Consider the following 18,657-nt stretch of genomic DNA (forward strand, 5'->3'; position numbering starts at 1 on the left):
GTATTATCCTAATTTGTTTAACATGTGCAAATTATTTTTTTTTTACCTCAACCTCAAACCAGATAAAGACTTGCGCACCCCCTGTGATCTTTGCCGCCCCCCTAAGGGGTGCCCGGACCCCAGGTTGGGAACCACTGCTGTAAGGCATAATTTAAGTGCTTCAGCTCATACTGTAATATGCGTCCTATTCCCGCATTGCCATCTCCACAGCGCTGTGTCAGCGATGGAGTATGCTCTACACCACATATCTATCTATCTATACACATTGCGGGCAATGTACATCTGTTGAGCCAGACTGACTATCCGTCCCAGCTCTATCACCTTATAAGAATATCAATACTGGATGGTTCTGCAAAACCCCGAAATATGTTCAAGAGCAACGCTTTTTTTAACGTCCAATGTCAACGTTTTCCTTGCTTTCTCCAACTTCAGTTCACTAGGTTTAGTGAGTAAGTTAATTTGTAGTTATTAAACTTTGGTTACCCCTAGTGACCGGTTATGGTATTGCACTAAAAATAACTGATCTAAACCAGGAAGTAAGCAAGCAATCCACTCATTTGAGCCCTCAGAAGGCATCGCCTATGAGTAGATTTTATGTTTTATGGTCTATTCTTTATAAGTGGCATTATTTTAGTAAAATGTATTAAGTCTAATAGTCATTGAATTGTGTTATTTCTAAATGATGTAGCAATAAGATAAACATGATTTTTGTTGGCTAATCACTTTCGTAGCATCAAATCTGTCACCTGGAGGATTGTAAGCATTGGCCACTTAATATTTGGATTTTAATTAGTCTGGATGTCTACACCTTATGACACACAAGAAGGTAGTTCACGGAGCATACCAACTTTTCCTTGCTGCATTGGCACTGAATGTTGCCATTAGACTTAAATTGAGAGGCGCAAATCATTCAAAATAGATGCAATGCCTCGGGATACTGGTCTGTCCATCTATGTATCATGTTTTTTTTTTGCAATGATTGAACAATCAATATTGATTTCTGTTTCCAGGGCTTTTAAAATAAGTTTCCTTGTATGAAGCATATCTTCTTAAGTGTTTCACAATTAATTAACCAAAGCAAATAAGAAGAAAGAGACATCACTTTGTTTGAAAGCACCCTTCCCAGCACAGTAAAACACTAAATCAATTTCTGTGTCGGTATCTCCCACATTTAACTAATCAGTATTAGCACTCAGAATGTGTTTTAGGGCACTGTAATAAAAAGCCCAGGCACGGCAAAAGAAAACCTAAACGGTAATGACTAATATCACACAAACAACCGGGCACCAATCAGACAAATAGCAAAAATAACACCTCCCTGATTCTTAATAATTAAAATGAATTACAGAGAGAAAACAGAAGATCATACAGCAATCATATTGTCTGCTTTTATTATATCAAACATAATGGCTTTCATTTCCAGGCACGGATACTGTTGATCAATTAAATGAACTCTGGAAACACTGGCACACTTTGATATTTCAGAGGAGCATGCTCTTAAGCTCAGGAGCTCTATAAAAGAGGATAATTAGTGGTCTTACTTAGTGCTGGATGTAGCCTGTATAACGTGGTGCATTATGAGGAGTTTTGTACATGCAGTCGCTGGTGAATTTAGTTTTTCTATTTAGAATATACATGAGGAAAGGAGGAAATACCAGCTTTATTTCCTGAGCACAGCCTATGTGTCTTTAAACCTGTGTACTGTAACAACAGGTTTTCGACTCGGAAAGCTCACAGGCTTTAGGTTCCACAGGACAAAAACCCATCTGTATTTACATTGTCCAGGGATCTAGGGGTCAAGTATGATAGATGACATGCCATCTGCTTATCAGGCACTTTCAGATATGATTGGGGGAGTTAGCACTCGGGAAAAATGAAGGTCAGCGTATCACCTCAAAACAAACTGTACAGGACAGGAGTAGGGGTGGTTGTGCGGTGGCGAGAGGAGGGTGCAGAAGGGGTTTCGCACGGCTCTTGATCTTGCCACCGTATCACTGATAAGGCTGGTAGAAACTGTACTGCCAAAAAGGATTATCTGTAGATAGCTCAGTGTGTCTGATAGCAGGCATGCTGGGTAAAGAGAGGCAGGTCTGTTTACTGTAGAGGCTCCTCAAGAAGTAAAATACTGTAGTTCAGTCCTCTAGGATTTACAGTACCAGTCTACTCAGACAAGACCCAGACGTAAGCTAATCAGTGGGAGATGTTCCATCCTATTGCATATTTCATAAGTGCAGTGTATTTATAATGTCATTAGCTGGGGGTGAGTCAAAAACCCGAGCATTCAGTAGTCACATTGGTGACTGTATTGTAATTGCCACTTGATGCAACTGAACTTTAGCATGTCTGGCTCGTGGTTCTGGCTGCCAACAGTCGATGTTAGAAAAAAACAAAACTTTTAAAATCTGGTACCTGGTTTGACTGTCCTAGAGTGTCAGACTGCTTTTCTGTTAGGCTAAAAATGTCTCAAAAGACAGCATATGGGACGTGAATTAAGTTTGGCTAGAAAAGAACTGAGGAACAGATGAAGATAATGTGATGTAACTGGTGATGTGTACTGATTGACAGTGATTGACTGTTCCTGGGGTGAAACAAGCTCATTCAATCACATCCAAGGAATTCAATATTAATCTCTGAATATCCGTGTTCTCCTGCACAATGTCAGAAATAATCCTGATGGAAATTAAGGACATACTGTGGCAGCAAAAATGTATTACTGTGTCTTAATCAAAGATACCTTTATTATTCTTTTAGTTTTCCTTCAATGACTTTTGTGAATATTTTACTTTTTCTTTGTCACCGGTTAATTTAGGATGACCTACTATTCAGGTTATCAATTATAATCTGTAATAACCAGCAGTCCATGTGGACGTGTAGCATATGTTGGTACATATGTTGTATATGAATATATTGCAAGAACTTAGTATGCACTGCTGCAGGGCCCAAGAGCAGGAACACTCTCTCACTCTCTTAATAGTATTTTCAGCTAAAAAAAGTGTAATATATACATGCTTTTCTGTATTTTAGAGAAATGAGCTCTGAGTTCAACATGTAAAATAATTTGCAGTGAATTAGTGAATATGGGAGGCAGATTCTCAGTTTCACCAGCTCTGATGTTGAAGCTTTCATGTTGAAATATGACTAGAAACAGAACCTTTGTTAAATGTGACACCATATTGACTATAGCCCTACAGAGAAAGTAAAGACGCTGTTTCAAACAAAAAGAAATACAGTGAATGTCAAAGTCACTTTCTCTTCATTACAAGCCAATAGCTGATAGCAACCAATATTCAGGCTCAGAGAGAGGCTGTTTCTCATTCACAATGGAGTGCCTTAGTCGAACTGGGTGCACATCTGAAAACTTTATTTAAAATGTTACTTCAATCTGTTACTCTTTTATCACTATTAATTCCCACTGAGGTCAAACATGGAAGAAAATGTGATCTCAAGACCAAAAGTTATTACATTTTAATGCACACAGCTAAAGATGGATTATCAATTTTAGAAAATGTTGCAACGGTATTTTGAAAAACAGTCAGCTGCAGATTTATTCACCAAAGTAATGCATTACATAGTTTCAAAGACAGACTAAATGTGCGTATGAGCTTTTTCCAGTAAAAGTTAGTCTAATATTTACAAAGTGATTGCCAAGAGATAATATCAATTTAGAACTTAAGAGAAAAATGCCAAGTTGTTTATTTATTGATAAGGCCTCGCACAGTGTAATATCAACAAAATGTGCCTTAGGGTCCGACTTGTACCAACATCAGATAACAAAATAAAGAATTGCAAGTGGAAACCTAACCTTGTTTGAAGTCATCTTCCAAAGAAGACATTATCCCAATTTCAGACATAAATTAGCCAGCTATCCTTTGATTAGAAGAAGCTTTACATGCTCACTAAAATAATTTGATTAACCCAGCTCGCTGAGCCTTGGGGAGCTGAGTGGGTGACTTTTGAATTTCGGAGGACTTTGGAAGAATACTTAATAAGGTAGATTATCTCTTTGATGTTCTGCTTTGGACCTTGAATAAAGAAACATACACAACCTAATCTCATTCTAAATCAATCAGAAAATGGTCTTCATTAGGTTGTGAGACTTTTAATTTCAAAACATCTACAGTCATGTGAAAAAATTAGGACACCCATGCTAAAGTTGACTAACAAGAGGAATAAAAAAATCATCTTTTGGAAATTGATCTTAATGCCTTAATTAGCACAGCACGTTTAAATATCTTTTCTAGTCTATATATACATATATATATATATATATATATTGTATATATATTGTATACATATATTGTAATGCCACTGTTTTGGGTATTTTATAATATAAAGTATTTGTAAAAGAGCAGACTGAGGGTTATGTTATAGCCCTGCTTGCTTTTAATGTTTTTATGAAATATCTGTATTGACTGCATGATACAGACACAGAAAACTTTATTAAACCCCAAGGGGCAATTCATTTTTACAGTCTATGCCATCCATGTCATAAATAAGTACGACAAGAGTAACAACAATCAGCCTCCACATCAACATCAACATGCCAGTGACAACACAAGCATAGATCAAGGATTTGTTTTCAGTAGCCTAATGGCTAACGAATCATGATTATATCACTGTATTATTGACTGCCATGCGAGCCACAAATTAAAGCTTAGCGAGCCGCAGGAGGCTCGCGAACCGTGCGATGAGTAACACTGGTCTAGTGCGTCATGCTGGGTCAGGGGAGGGTCAAATAAATGCTTCACATGCTAGGCTTCCAAGACGACAGCGTCAGAAGTCCATCCTCCTCCGTAATTACCATAGTTCTGATTATAACAGGTAATGGAAAAAATCAACAATAATGTGTATGAGAACAAGATAAATAGGGGAGTGAAACTTGAATTTTGTTTATTTAGGAGTTAACATAGCACATGGGAATCAGAGTGTCACATGGATTATGTATAATGCATGTAATATTCCTTGAACCAGTAGCACTGTACACTGTGCCTTGCAAAAAGACAAGAAATTGGGCTCAGTACAGTGTTAAGAACATTGTTTTTCAACTGTCAATTGATTTGCGGAAATAAATAGAATTGAAAGCCTGTGGGAGCATATGTTATTATCACAGATCTACATTTCACTGGGATGACAGGGTGGCACCGAGCCAGCTGCTTTGGAGTATTGGATCAGTGTTTTATATTTAGGTAAATACATTCAAATCTATATGCTAAAGATAAAACAAGCTTTCCACTTTTATTGTCAACAGAATGTGGTATATTACCATTTTAAATACAGGCAGTATAAACCTTTATGGTGCAGTAGATTCAATGTTCTGTCAGGTAGCCAGATGGGTTCTATTTCTGTCTGTGGTTCCCTGACAAGTGTGAACATATCTGTATGACATTTATGAAATGAGATAAGATAAGGACAAGATTGTATTGATGTCCAGGGGTGAAATTCAACTGTAATAGGTAAATAAAAGAGTACAATTGTAATTTAAAAGCTACATTACATTACATTACATTACATGAAAATACCCTAGACAAGTTGACCATTTGAAGGGTATTTTGCAAAAATCAGTTTCTATCAGTCACTCTCATCCTATGCCTCATCAAATAGTGATAATCGTAGCATGATATTCTAAAAATGCGATATGATATATGATATAACAATATATTACATATTCCCTTTAAGGAATAGTTATACACAATAGTTATTGTTATAGAATAGATATACGCTTATTCACTTTCTTGCCGAGAAAGAAGGCCCTGGCAATTGCTATGTCACATACAACTGCTGCCTAATTGGTTGAGCTTTGGAAGGTCAGTGGCAACCGAGACGCCGCTTGGACGCCACCGCTATCACTATCGGAAAACAATGGCACAGCCAGTACAGAGTGATTTTACCACTGATCATGTGTGGGTGGCTTCTGAGATGTGAGCAGTGAGTGTGACAGGCTGGCTGAGTAGGAGTGGGTTAGGTGTGGGTGTGTGGGGGGTGGGTCACAGCTGGCTTAGGCTGTGGTCACAGTTGCTCTCATGGTAGTGGGCACAAGTGAACGCCTGAAGCATGGCATTTTGCTCTTTGGTAGGATGAGCTGGTGGCTGAATGTGCTGTCCATCTGCCACAGTTCATCATCGAGCGGGTGGGAGGAGTTATTCAGGACAGTGTCAATCATGTCCATCCTCCTCCTCTCTGCCACTGCCTCCAGACTGTGCAGTTCCAGCCAGACCACAGAGCTGGACTTTCTTACCAGTTAACTGGCATCACCAGCCTTGATGCTGCCTCCCCAACACACTATAGCCAAGAACAGTGCACTGACCACCGCTGACTTTCAGCAGCCTGTTGCACACACTGAAGGATCTCAGTTTCCTCATAGGAAGGGTGTTTTTGTCTGATCAGTCCAGGTTTGTGTTGATTTGGACCCCAAGGTGCCTGTATGAGTCCACCATCTCTACCTCTTCTCCTTGGATGATACCCAGGGCAGGGGGCTTCCAGCTGCTACAGTATGGGTGTCAACCATTTATTTTTAGGTTTTGTTGATAAGAGCTTCAAGTTATCGACAACTTAAGAGGAACAACTTATTGCACTGTGGTCAGTATTGCAGAGTAGTCAGTGGTGTTTTTTAAAAATGTGGATACAATACGTTTTGTAATGTAGCTCCAACAGTGGCAGTTTTGTGATAAATGCAGCTTTATACAGTTTTTTTTCAGGGCCTAAAGAGCATTACCATTACAATTAATATACACAATTCATGTTTTCATATTATTAGTTAGTGGTCTAGTTTCAGTCGATCAACTCAATAGTCAATAGTACCTTTCCGGTGACTATAAATATATCTTCTATAATCAGAATATCAGATTAACTTAAAGAACCATACTTGGTTTTGCAGTTTTTAGCAAATCAACTTTAAAGGAGACATATCATGCCCATTTTCAGGTTCATACTTGTATTTACTTAGTATTTTCTACTAGAACATATTTCCATGCTTTAATGTTAAAAAAAACACATTATTTTCCTCTTTCTGTCTGAATATACAGGTATTCACCCTCTGTCTGAAACACTCCGTTTTAGCGCCTGTCTCTTTAAGCCCCCCTCCCGTAAGCCCAGTCTGCTCTAATTGGCTTGCGAGTAAAATATGGTGTACCTTTGCAAAGGTAGTTCTCAAGAGAGCTAAATCTGAATGGCTTGTTAAACCCTTTTTCTGATCTAGGCAGCCCACAAACAACTGGGTTGTCTTATTTAACAGTTTATGGGTTGGTAGGCACTGCAGATACTAAAATGTATGTGCAACAATGAACAAGTCAGTTTTATTCATATTATGTCCACTTCAAGATTTACAGAACTTAAAGCAGATTAATATATTTGTGATTTTGCTGAGAGTAACACTAATGGAGCTAGTCTGTTTATGGAGTCTGAGTTAAGGAGAGAGTATTATCACGAGTATTTCATGATATGGCCCCCATTAAATTGCATACTTTCTGCTGCTGCCGTTTTAATTTTTTTAAATTTAATTAATTTTGCTTTAAAAAAAACAACCTTCCAAGCAGCCACTGGTTTTCTTTATTTTACTATGCTACCTCTCAAGTCTTAAAACTTGCTTAGAATATGTAATCCATCTGACTTTTATTGTTCAAGTGTTACAGCTGGGTGGTAATACATTGGAATCATTGTAAAAACTATTCTTGTTGCACAATGATGTTCACAGTTCTGTCTTCAGATCACAGAAAAATCAGAGTACACAAGCTCTGATCTAATATCCAGTATGCAAAAATTATCCAATTAACCTACACATTGACATTTTGGCCCATCTGAGCTGATTTTTAGTATAGCTGGCACAACATGGTTAGATATAAAAGCAAAACGACTAATGTTTCCTATTAACATTATTTCTCTATGTAATTTGACTCTTTTTGTCATTTGCCCTTAATCAATGGGCTGAAACATGCACTCCAAATGCAGTGGGGGGGGGGGGTGAACATTTTCCCACTTCAGAGATATCCTGATTCGCTTACCTTACAAACTAGAATTTCATTACTTATTTTGGAAGCACATTTTCCCAAACTCATTCACAGGGGTAATACAAGCAGATAATATACTGTTAAAATGAATTATTAAACTTGATTAAACAACAGTTGGGACAAAGAGCCATTTGCAGGAACCTAAAATAATTCCCTTTTGCCAAGCCACTTAGTGAGGGCACCATCAAAAAATTAACTTCAAATACCACTTGGAACAAAACAAGAACAGTAGGATGCTGAGTGAGTTTATCTCCACGATTGAAACCAGTGGTGTTCCTTTGGACCATGAAATTGTCATTTGTTCTGCAAGCGTTACATCAAATGAGAGTTCAGGGCCATGCCAGGACTATTCGTTGCTGCTGAGCTTATTTTAACTTGATATCTGACAGAATCTCCATGGATAATTATATTTGGCTCAGATAGACAGGTAGAGAATGCATGCTGTGTCTCCATAAAACGCATCCACAGAGCTGGATGAAAGTCACAAAAACGCGGATTCATCATGCACTATTAATCCTCACATGTGATTAAAAGTGTACTGTAAGTGTAGGTGCATCTGAGCATGTTTGAATAATTCAGCATGTTTTCATTTCGGTGTCTATTACGTGTGTCCGTGCAAGTAAAAGCTTTTCAGTGTGAGTACATGTCGGCATGTTGCTGTGCGCGTGATGAACATTACGCAAAAATAATGTAACCAGTATGAGAGATTACATTCTGTGACTTGCTTAAAACCATTAGGGAGGGAGAAAAGACGACCAGGCAGAGGGGATTACTCTGGGCTTGAACGTGGAAGCAGCAGAATACAGTGAGGGGAGGGGGGGGAACAAGGACGACATTGAAAGTGTAGCACCGGCTACAGCACTAGCAGGAGATCAGGTTAAAGAGGGTGGCAGAGCGCCAACTAATTGTTCTAGAAAGAGGTTCAAAACAGAGAAAAGAGAGAGAGGGTTATAGGAAGATTAAGACATAAAGGGGGTGGTAAAAGTACAAATACAACAGAGATTCCATCTTGCAAACAACAAACTAAGGGCCTTTTGCCACCAACAGCTTCCTGCCTTTGATGTATACTGCATTTAGGTAGCACTGAGGAGCAGGAGAGTGGTGGTGTTTGTGGCGAGAAAGCCAGAAAGAGAAGAACAAGCCATCAGCATTATGAAAAGCATCAGACCCAGAGGCCTATGGAACAGCCACTTTGATGACGCTACTATTTGCTTCACGTGGGGGTGGTGGTGGCGGAGGTGGCATTGTAATGAAAGGAAGGGGGGCAGGGTGTTGTGATGACACAGGCTGCAGGAAGTATATGTAGCCAGGCTATAGAAGCCAACCCAAAATTAACAGAAAAAAACAAACAAGAAATGCAAATCAAACAAATAAAGGACATACAATTAAGATGTACACCCAGCAGGCATTCCAGCCAGCCAATTAATAAATAAATCAAGATGGAAGAAAGGGTTTCAGCTCAGGTTAGTATGAGGCAGCAAACCTATTTGCTGATTTGGTGTACAGCATGGTGACATACTGACCTGGGCTTGAGACAGCACTAGTGGTGGTGGGTTCAATAATTGCTACAGGGGAGGAGAGGGGGGAACGGGGAGGGGGAGGGAAAGAGGACATTCATGTATTATTAACAGAATGGAGACGTAAAATAAAAATAAAAATGCATGCAAGGACAAAAGGACAGGGAATGGAGACAAATCCTCTCCATATGCATTAAAGTGCTCATATTATGTTTTTTGGCTTTTTCCCTTTCCTTTATTGTGTCATATATCTTTTTTGTGCACGTTATAGGTTTACAAAGTGAAAAAGCCCAAAGTCCACCTCAAAGGGACTTACCATCTCCAACAGAAAACACTGTTCACAAACTGCTCCAAACAGCTCTATTGTAGTCCAGCCTTTACTTCCGTGACGAACGTGCGTCACTTTGTAACACGTTATAATACTCGCCTAGCTGCTACATACTCTGCTTCTGACTGGCTGGTAGTCCTTACCTAGCTACTGCGCATGTGCGACTCCCAACAAAGATGGAACAGAAGCGTGATGACTCACTCTGTAGCTAAAACAGAGAGCTCAACATACAGGAGGAAAAGAGGAGCTGCAGCAATGTGCAGTACAACAAAAATATGGTGTTCTTTTGAAAATTAAACCATGTAAACCTATTCTGATATAACCTCTAAATACAATTATGAACCTGAAAATGAGCATAATATGAGCACTTTAAGGACGTTGTTCCTGTAAGAAGATGCAACTTCCACATGCTCATAAACACCTTATATCCCCCCAGTTGCCTCGGATTTGCATGGGTTACTGCTGAGACGAAAAAATGAGGGGAACTGGGGAGCTGGGGCAGCTCCAAATCCCTGAATGGGTTTTGTGATTGGGTGAAAAACTTTTATCGCACATGCTTAATTACGACGGAGCATTAGGGCCACATCAAGGGAAAAAAATTAAGGAGGAAGATGTTTTATTTATTTTGCATTTTGAGAATAAAGTCGAAATGTCGAGAATAAAGTCGAAATGTCGAGTGTAAAGTCAACATGACGAGAATAAAGTTGAAATACTTTTTCGAGAATAAAGTCGAAATGTCGAGAATAAAGTCGAAATGTCGAGTGTAAAGTCAACATGACGAGAATAAAGTTGAAATACTTTTTCGAGAATAAAGTCGAAATGTCGAGAATAAAGTCGACATGACGAGAATAAAGTTGATATTTCAAGAATCAAGTCGGACTTTTGAGAATAAACCAGACTACTAACTTTACCTATTGTATTCTACAAAATGCATGAACTCTTTCTCTTTTAGCGCATAAACACAGTATGGTGATAAGTATTAGGACTTTGAAGAGATTGTGCCGAAAATTGCGTCTGTTCAGAAGGAGAAACCACACAAACTTGGAGAGGTGGCCGTATTCCTGCAAACTGAAATAGCTTACACCTACATGCAATACAGAGAGGATATGTTGTATCATAATACACAATAAGACAATTGATCAACTTGTTTGATCCTGAAGGAGTGGTGCTCAGGCGAGCGCGGCACTCCAAGGATGTAACCCATATCTATGATGCTGCCTACATGGCAGCTGGCATGGCGGACAGTCGCTCTAATGTGATTAAGTGATACAGGAGTTGAATTTATTCTCGTCATTTCAACTTTAATCTCGACATTTCAACATTATTCTCGAAATGGTATAGTTCAACTTTATTCTCGTCATGTTGACTTTATTCTCGACATTTCGACTTCATTCACGAAAAAGTATTTCAACTTTATTCTCGAAAAAGTATTTAAACTTTATTTTCGTTCATGTTGACTTTATTCTCGACATTTCGACTTTATTCTCGAAATGCAAAATAAATTAAAATCATATCTTCTTCCTTATTTTTTTTCCTTTGATGTGGCCCTAATGCTCCGTCGTACTTAATAACAGTTTATCCATTTAATTTCCTACTTTTTAGATTGTATGAACTGACCGAAGAATGAGCAAAAAAAGGGAACCTTTAGATTGCCTTTCATCCCTCTTTGGATGGAACTCAAGAGTCCCAATCTGATTACCTTATGAACTCATGTCAGGCGGAGCCACTGGTGGCATTTGGGAGATGGAATAATGTCAAATCCAGAACTGTTCAGTCCAGTGTGTCAAACTACTAAAACTGAGTGTATTCACGGAAGGACGGCAGCAAACATGTCTTCTTCACTTTCGAAGTGTATGAGTAAAATGTCACACAAAGTAGATCTTATGTTAGTCACATTAATGGTAAAGATGTTTCTAAAGATTTTGGTATGGAAGGAACCAAACTTGTTTAGAGAAGAATAAATTTGTTGATAACAAATAGACTGATGAGGGATGCAAAGAGGTAAATAAAAGCAATATAAATGATTTTGATGACATATTGTAGCCAATAACTACCCTAACACTTAGATGTTGTTGATACCAAGGACTGAAAAATTCCTTTGATTTCTGGCTTTTAAAAGCTTAAAGCTAAATCCCGGTCTGCTGTGGAGCAACTGATGAACTGAAAATGATGCTATGGTATAAATATATCACTGTAATGTAAACATTACTGCCCATTTGATCTGAAGTTTGAGACAAATAAATAAATAGCATGGCTTTCTGTTTGGTAAACAAGCACTTAATTCGAGATAAGCTGCCACCAGCTTTGTGCAGTGACTTACTCGGGGAGCAGAATCTGTGATCTGTGGCAAAGCAAAGATTTACCATGAGATCTCAACTCAAAGTAATGCGCTGGTTGGACTCATAGGGCTCTTTTCAGCTTTGTGTTTATGGCACTTACGCTCAAAAACTAGTTATGCTTCTCACGAAAGGTAAAACCCCATCTTCTTCTAGAAGGCTTCATGGTGCAGAGGAGCTTATCTTTCACAAGGGAAACCATGGCAGCCATGATTAAACCTCACACCTTTTCACAAAAAAGAAATCCTACTTGGCCATGCAATAGTACAGAAGCCTACTTAAACTCTCTATTTTAATCCATTCACATGGAAATTCAATATGGCCATTTCAATTGTGGGGCAAAAGGGTGCACTGTCGTCCACACCATGCTCTCAATCTATGCTCTCTGTGCCGCTTTTTAGAGGTGCTCTAACAACTGTGTAATGACTGTGTAGCCACTGTTATGCCAACAACAATAAAGCATTTGCTTTCACTTGATTTCATCATTCTTTTTGATGGGGAAATTGTGTAGGAATCAGTATTCATACGTGATATGATATGCTTTTTCCCTCGGCATATTGGTGGGGAAATGGTCAAATTCATCTTTTCTTCCACAAATGTTTCCACTTTAAGTACTCCTGAGGGAGCCCATATGTGAAGACAGTTTCTTTTTAGTTCTTTCTTCAAACAGGCAGGCAGGTGCAATCTGATTAATACAGACACTCGTCCGTTGCCATGGAACATATCATTTGACATGCACTCTCTCCGACATAGCTCCAGTGACTTGGGCTCTTTCTCTCATTCAGCAGAGCAACGCATCATTTCACCACTGTACTGTATGTGGCAGTCGACCTTGCACAGCCTGCTCACTTGCAAGATGAAACACATTAGTTTTCACACAGCTATTTCATTTCATGGATTGCTATTCTCTTTGTTCTCTGCAGACGGGATAATGCGAGAGATTTATAGGACATGATTTGTAGGAATCAGTGTTCGTGTGGGGCCCCGCTCAGTTTAGCTCATCACATGCATAATGAGGAGTTAATACTAAAGCTGCAATATTAAGACTCAGGCAGCTACTGTACAGTATGTGAGGGTCCTTAACATGAGGTGTGTTCAGAGTTATATTTTCACAATAGCAGAGACAAGGTAGCAAGCTAATAAAACCAAAGACTCAAAAGAAGCATGCAGCAAAGAGGCAAAATGTCTTGAACATTTCCATCCGTAGAGTATGTGTGCCAAAACCCAGCAACTCATAAATTGTCTTAGTCAATAATATTGATCCTAATCCTCTAAAACCCCGACAGACAGAATATGGCCATTTGTGCTATAGTGAAGTAGAAATCTTACTTAGTACCCCATAAAAAATAGTTAGCATGAGGATGTTCAAAAGAAACCATTTCATCTTCACTGCTTTGAGTGCATTATCAAGTTATTCTTCATGCAGTTTGTAAACTGCAGTTTGCTTTTGTAAACTCTGTTGTTTAGCTGTTCTATTTTACAGTTTCTCACTGATCCCTCCATAATGATGGAAGAGTTAGTGTGAAGTACTGTGTTAGTTTGTGAGCCAGCAAATTACTTATTCATCCTGTGTCCTTTTTAATGCTGTCCAGAGAGTGTATCATCCTGTGAGCATCCACTGGGCTCAGACATCCATGGATGAGCGTTCCTAGCAGTGTATCTGCTAGTATCTGGCCTCATACACGAGTCGGTGAGGGTGGGAGGGTATAAAGTCCATTGCCCGCTGGGCTGCAGGATGCAAGCATGTCTTCATCGCAGTGAGACGGGGAAAATGTTAATGGCTTTTCTGATTGCCTAAATATGGAAATACAGGCATCCAAATGAGGTAAATGGCGCAACACTATAAGGGTGCTTTTGGGGAAAATAAAGGACACTGCAACCTCGCCATGTTAAATTTATTCAGCATATTTTCATAGGTGAAACTGTCAAAATAATCCATTGTGTTCATCTTAAAACACTGAACAAGAATCAGAAAAAGATGGTTTCATGACCAATGTAGACACATAAATAGAAGAGGTAGCAATTTTACACAAAGATGAAAACAGCTTGCTAAAACCTGCCTTCCAATCACCACATGGCTTCAGTATCATTTCCATGCATGTTAAGCTGCAATCACACACCCACATTTCACGTTTCACCTTTAGCTGCCATTTTCCTGCATCTCTGCTCCGTGACTCAGGTACAATCACACGGTATGGGAACAAACAACATCATCAACAACAATGGCAGATGAGGAGACATGTCGAAATGACACCTACACATGCAATGATTGATAAGTGTGACAAACGAACACAGCGTTCATTAACCAACTAGCCAGCAGTGTCTCTCTTGCCTGAGGAAGGCTGAGCAGTGACGAGTGAGTGAGAGAGTAACTCTTTTTCTTTTTCTCCCCCATCAGTCTCTTCCGATTACTGCTCGGGGAGGGGAGGAGGGGAGAGAAGAAAAGAGGAAATGAAGGCAGAGGTATAGGCGGAGAAAAATCTCCTCCAGGGCTAAGCCGAGGTGGGCTGGGGGATAAGAGCTTGACCAATTAAGCTGGAGGACTCTTCAGAAAATTGGAGTGAACAGCCTCAGTCTTTTCATCGAAGTTCACTTCCATCTAGCACATGAAATGGGAAGTTGAAATAGGAATTGCCAGTTTGGTGATTGTTATACCTCAGCTAAAATCATCACAAGGTGTGTGTGCGTGTGTGTGGTGTATATATAGTTTAGTCAGGGACACTCTAGTCATAGATTTAACCATTTATTGTAACAAATGGAAATACAGTTATGCTTGGTGTTGAAGGCTCTGCTGTAACATAGCTCCCTGGACCAGCCAAGCTGCATGCTAACCTGAAACAGTGAGCACAATGCTGAAACCCCCCTGTAAACAAGAGTAGGCCCAAATCACGACATTAAAAACAATTTTAAACTTTAAGTCATGTTAACACTCTAAACTAGGAGAGTGGCACTTACACTTGTAGCTAAAAAGAGTGAGGCAGCATGGTGGAGCAGAGATCAGTGAGGAGTAGGGAGACATTGAAATCTATCGGCTCGATGGCTGTGATTGGTTTGTGACTGATAGAAATTAAATTAGTGGGCATATGACTTCCATGTCCTGCATGAATTAACACAATGCTTAATTATGTAGGTGTGCGTGTCAGAAACACAACATGTAGGTGCTAAAAAAAAAAATTTATATATTTTTTTTCTATATAATCTATGATATATGTATATATATTTTTTTCTGTATTCTCTTATTCAGCAAGAATATTGAAAATTGGATACAGTATCTCTTTGGCATGACAACATTATAACTTGGATGCATGACTTATGGAAGGCTCAGCCGTAGCTACAGTTTGTGCCTCATGTATTACCATTACATTCAAGTCACAGCATTCAGTTTAATGAAAAATAAATATCCAGTAATCTTTGAAAAACCCAAAAGGTTTTTCAGCAACACAAAATGTTAATGCAGAATTTAGTATGAAACTATAAAAAAATGGAAAGATGGAAACATAAATACCAATAATAATAATAATAACAATAGGAAAACAACGCACAATGTGGTTAAAAATGGTTAAAAATATGTTTTATTATGCAGTGGATGATCTATTTTAAAACATGTGTCTTATAATTGAATCAAACTGACTGAAAATAAATTAAAGCAAAACTAGACCTGTGGAAGCTGTGGTTCAGTTGTAATCAATTAAACACAAATATTCCACCTGCAAACATATAGAAGCACAAAAAGCCTCTGAAGTTGTTTCTGATTTTTTTCTACATGTATGCCATTCTTCAGACACACACACACACACACACACACACACACACACACACACACACACACACACACACACACACACACACACACACACACATACAGAGTACTTCAACAAGTAGTGACAAAGAGGTTGTATGCTAACTTTCTGCTCCAAAGAACCCAGTTTGTGTGGTTACACTTTACTTGAAGGTATCTACATAAAAGTGACATGATACTGTCATGAACGTGTCATAAACATTATAAACAAGTCATAAACGTTTATGACATAACGATTCTTTTAGTAAGTGACATGACAAGTTTAGGGTTAGGGTTAGGGTTAGAGTTCATGTGTCATGACTGTGTCATGACAATGTCATGTGTTCATGACAGTGTCATGTATAGATACCTTCAAGTAAAGTGTTACCGTTTGTGTTTTACCACAGCTTTAAACACACAGCTTAAAGTGTTACTTAGCTGAAAGAGCTCGCAATCCTAAAACTAATGGTTTAACAGCACAAAAACCCCACGTCGTCTAACACAATTGGCAGAGTTAAAGCCAAACCAGCAAAGCAGCGCACAGTGAGGACACGGCCATCAAACTCATTCAAATAAAATGCAGAAATTAGTCAGAACCTACCATGTCAGCATGTGCACAGAGCCAGGATGCAAATTCTGTTTTTCATAATTGTTTTATTTTTACACTGCTGAAGGATAAGGACCTGTCAACTTCAGAATCATGTCAAGAGACTAATGAAACTGAGCCCTGAATGCTTCGTATTTCAGTTTATATTTAATCTTTTAACACAGTAGCTGTGTTTCAAGAAGGCTTTTTGAATAGGGGTGTCCCTAACTTGATTTTCTTCTTTGTCTATGTGAGCTACCTTAATGTTAGCCATGTAATATACTGTAATATATAACTTTGTTTTCAATATATTTCTCTATTTGCTTGTTATTGTGTTATTTAATTTTAATTTTCTCTAATAGTCTTTTTTGTTATTTAGTTCTGTAAACAGATATCGTTGTATTTCTCTTCTTTTCTTTTATTTCTCTTCTTTTCTGTATATGTCTGTTTTAATATTGTCTGATTAAATGTTGTTTTGGACCCCATGAAGACTAGCTGGTTGTCTAGGCGTCAGCTAATGGGGATCCTTATAATAAATCCAAATACAAAATACCTTGCAGTGTAATGGAAACATCCAAAGAAACTACTGTATACATATATAAATACTCAATTCCTTCACCGCAAACCACCCACATTGTGTTTCCACTTAAAATTCACCTCGATGTATGATGCTCTATCAAATATGCATACCCATTCCCCCTTCCCATCTTGCTCATCAATAGGTATCGACTGGTTCTAAAATAGGAATCCAAAGTCACCCGTGGTGAAATCTAACCTCTGGGTTTTGTTATTTGCGTCAACGTAACGGTGAGAGTGCACTGCGGCGATTGCTTGCCATTTCTCATTAAGAACGACATCAGACTTGGCCTCTCTTCCATAAATGGAGATCATGAACGAGAAAAGGAGGGAAGAGAGACGATGTGTGTGTGTGCGCGAGAACAAGGATGATAGAGAGGAAGAATGAGAGACAAGGGGAGGGGGGGTGAGGATAAAAGAATGAGAGAGTAAGAGAGTGAGATAAGAGAATCAGAGAGACAAAGCCACGATAGAAAGACAGACAAAGAGAGGGAATGGAGGAGAGAGAAGTTGGGGGTGGCAGCACAGGAAGCTCCCTCCTCTGACTTTTCTGAGTGTTTCTTTGCCGCTCTGCCTTTGAGGCCTCGCTTGTGTCACATTAAGATCATCCATTTGAGGATCTGAGACAAGCCTTTGATGTTCTTTGTGCATACACAAACAGGAGAGTGGAGTGCTCCTTTGACAACTGCCAACTCTACGGAAATATCTTTTTGTATTCAGAGTCTCTGGCCTGCTAGGGACAATGTTATCATCAGAGGGTGCAGCGCAAACTGGTGAATAATTTAATTCACCTGTTCATATTTCATCACTGAATACATTAAATGGATTTTTTTCCCCACAAATACTTGCTCTAAAACGTTGAGGAAAATATGTTCATGCTTTTTTGGCTGGTACAGCAGGTGGACAAAATAACTGAAATGCAGTGTAGGCTTAGAAAAAGTGGAGTGCTCTTGAACAACTTTATATGTGTAGATGGGATATTGTAACATTCTTCAAGAAGGAAAAGTGTCTTGTTCTTTTAACAATGAAAGTGCTTGATAGCCACTTCCCATAGAGATTCAAAGACGGGTACATGCAGTGAGTGGAGTGGCTGTGGACTACAGACTCTGGAATGTGTTAAAAAATGAGAGGAGAGGATTTTCCCTTTTTTGAAGTATACAGTATATGATGTAACCCTGTCTGTGCACCAGGATCCACATTGACTGTTAAAATAGGTCTGTTAATTGACCTGTTAATAACCTGAATAAGCCTTAGGGCATTTTTAAGGTGCTTTCATGTTGTTTGATCATTTCTGTGTTTTGAGCATCCCTGGTATAATGGGCCCATTATACTTTAATGATCAAGAACTCAAGAACTTTAATCAGCCATTAAAATCACCAGCTAGCCCTATATTAGACTGATGACTTGGCCGGCTGGTTTATACCCTGCGTCTTGCTCCAGTCAGTGGGCCTTATGATTATGATAAGATGACTGCCTACAGTGTATTGTACAAGTCTACCATCACAATATTTTCAGCAGTTGGCAACATATACT

General features: G+C 38.9%; 1 protein-coding gene across 2 annotated transcripts in view; it reads right to left on the reverse strand.

The window, feature by feature from the left end:
• Positions 1 to 18,657, reverse strand: part of negr1 (neuronal growth regulator 1) — a 162,695-nt gene that overhangs the window by 22,937 nt on the left and 121,101 nt on the right. The window contains exon 7 of one of the 2 annotated variants that reach the window (XM_078258840.1): positions 9,527 to 9,568. The exons of the other annotated variant lie outside the window; for it this stretch is intronic. Within the exon in view, the coding sequence (XP_078114966.1) occupies positions 9,527 to 9,568 (42 nt within the window). The remainder of the gene's footprint in view (positions 1 to 9,526; positions 9,569 to 18,657) is intronic. 2 annotated transcript variants of the gene reach the window in all.

Source organism: Sander vitreus, chromosome 9, assembly GCF_031162955.1.
Source record: "Sander vitreus isolate 19-12246 chromosome 9, sanVit1, whole genome shotgun sequence".
NCBI lineage: Eukaryota > Metazoa > Chordata > Actinopteri > Perciformes > Percidae > Sander > Sander vitreus.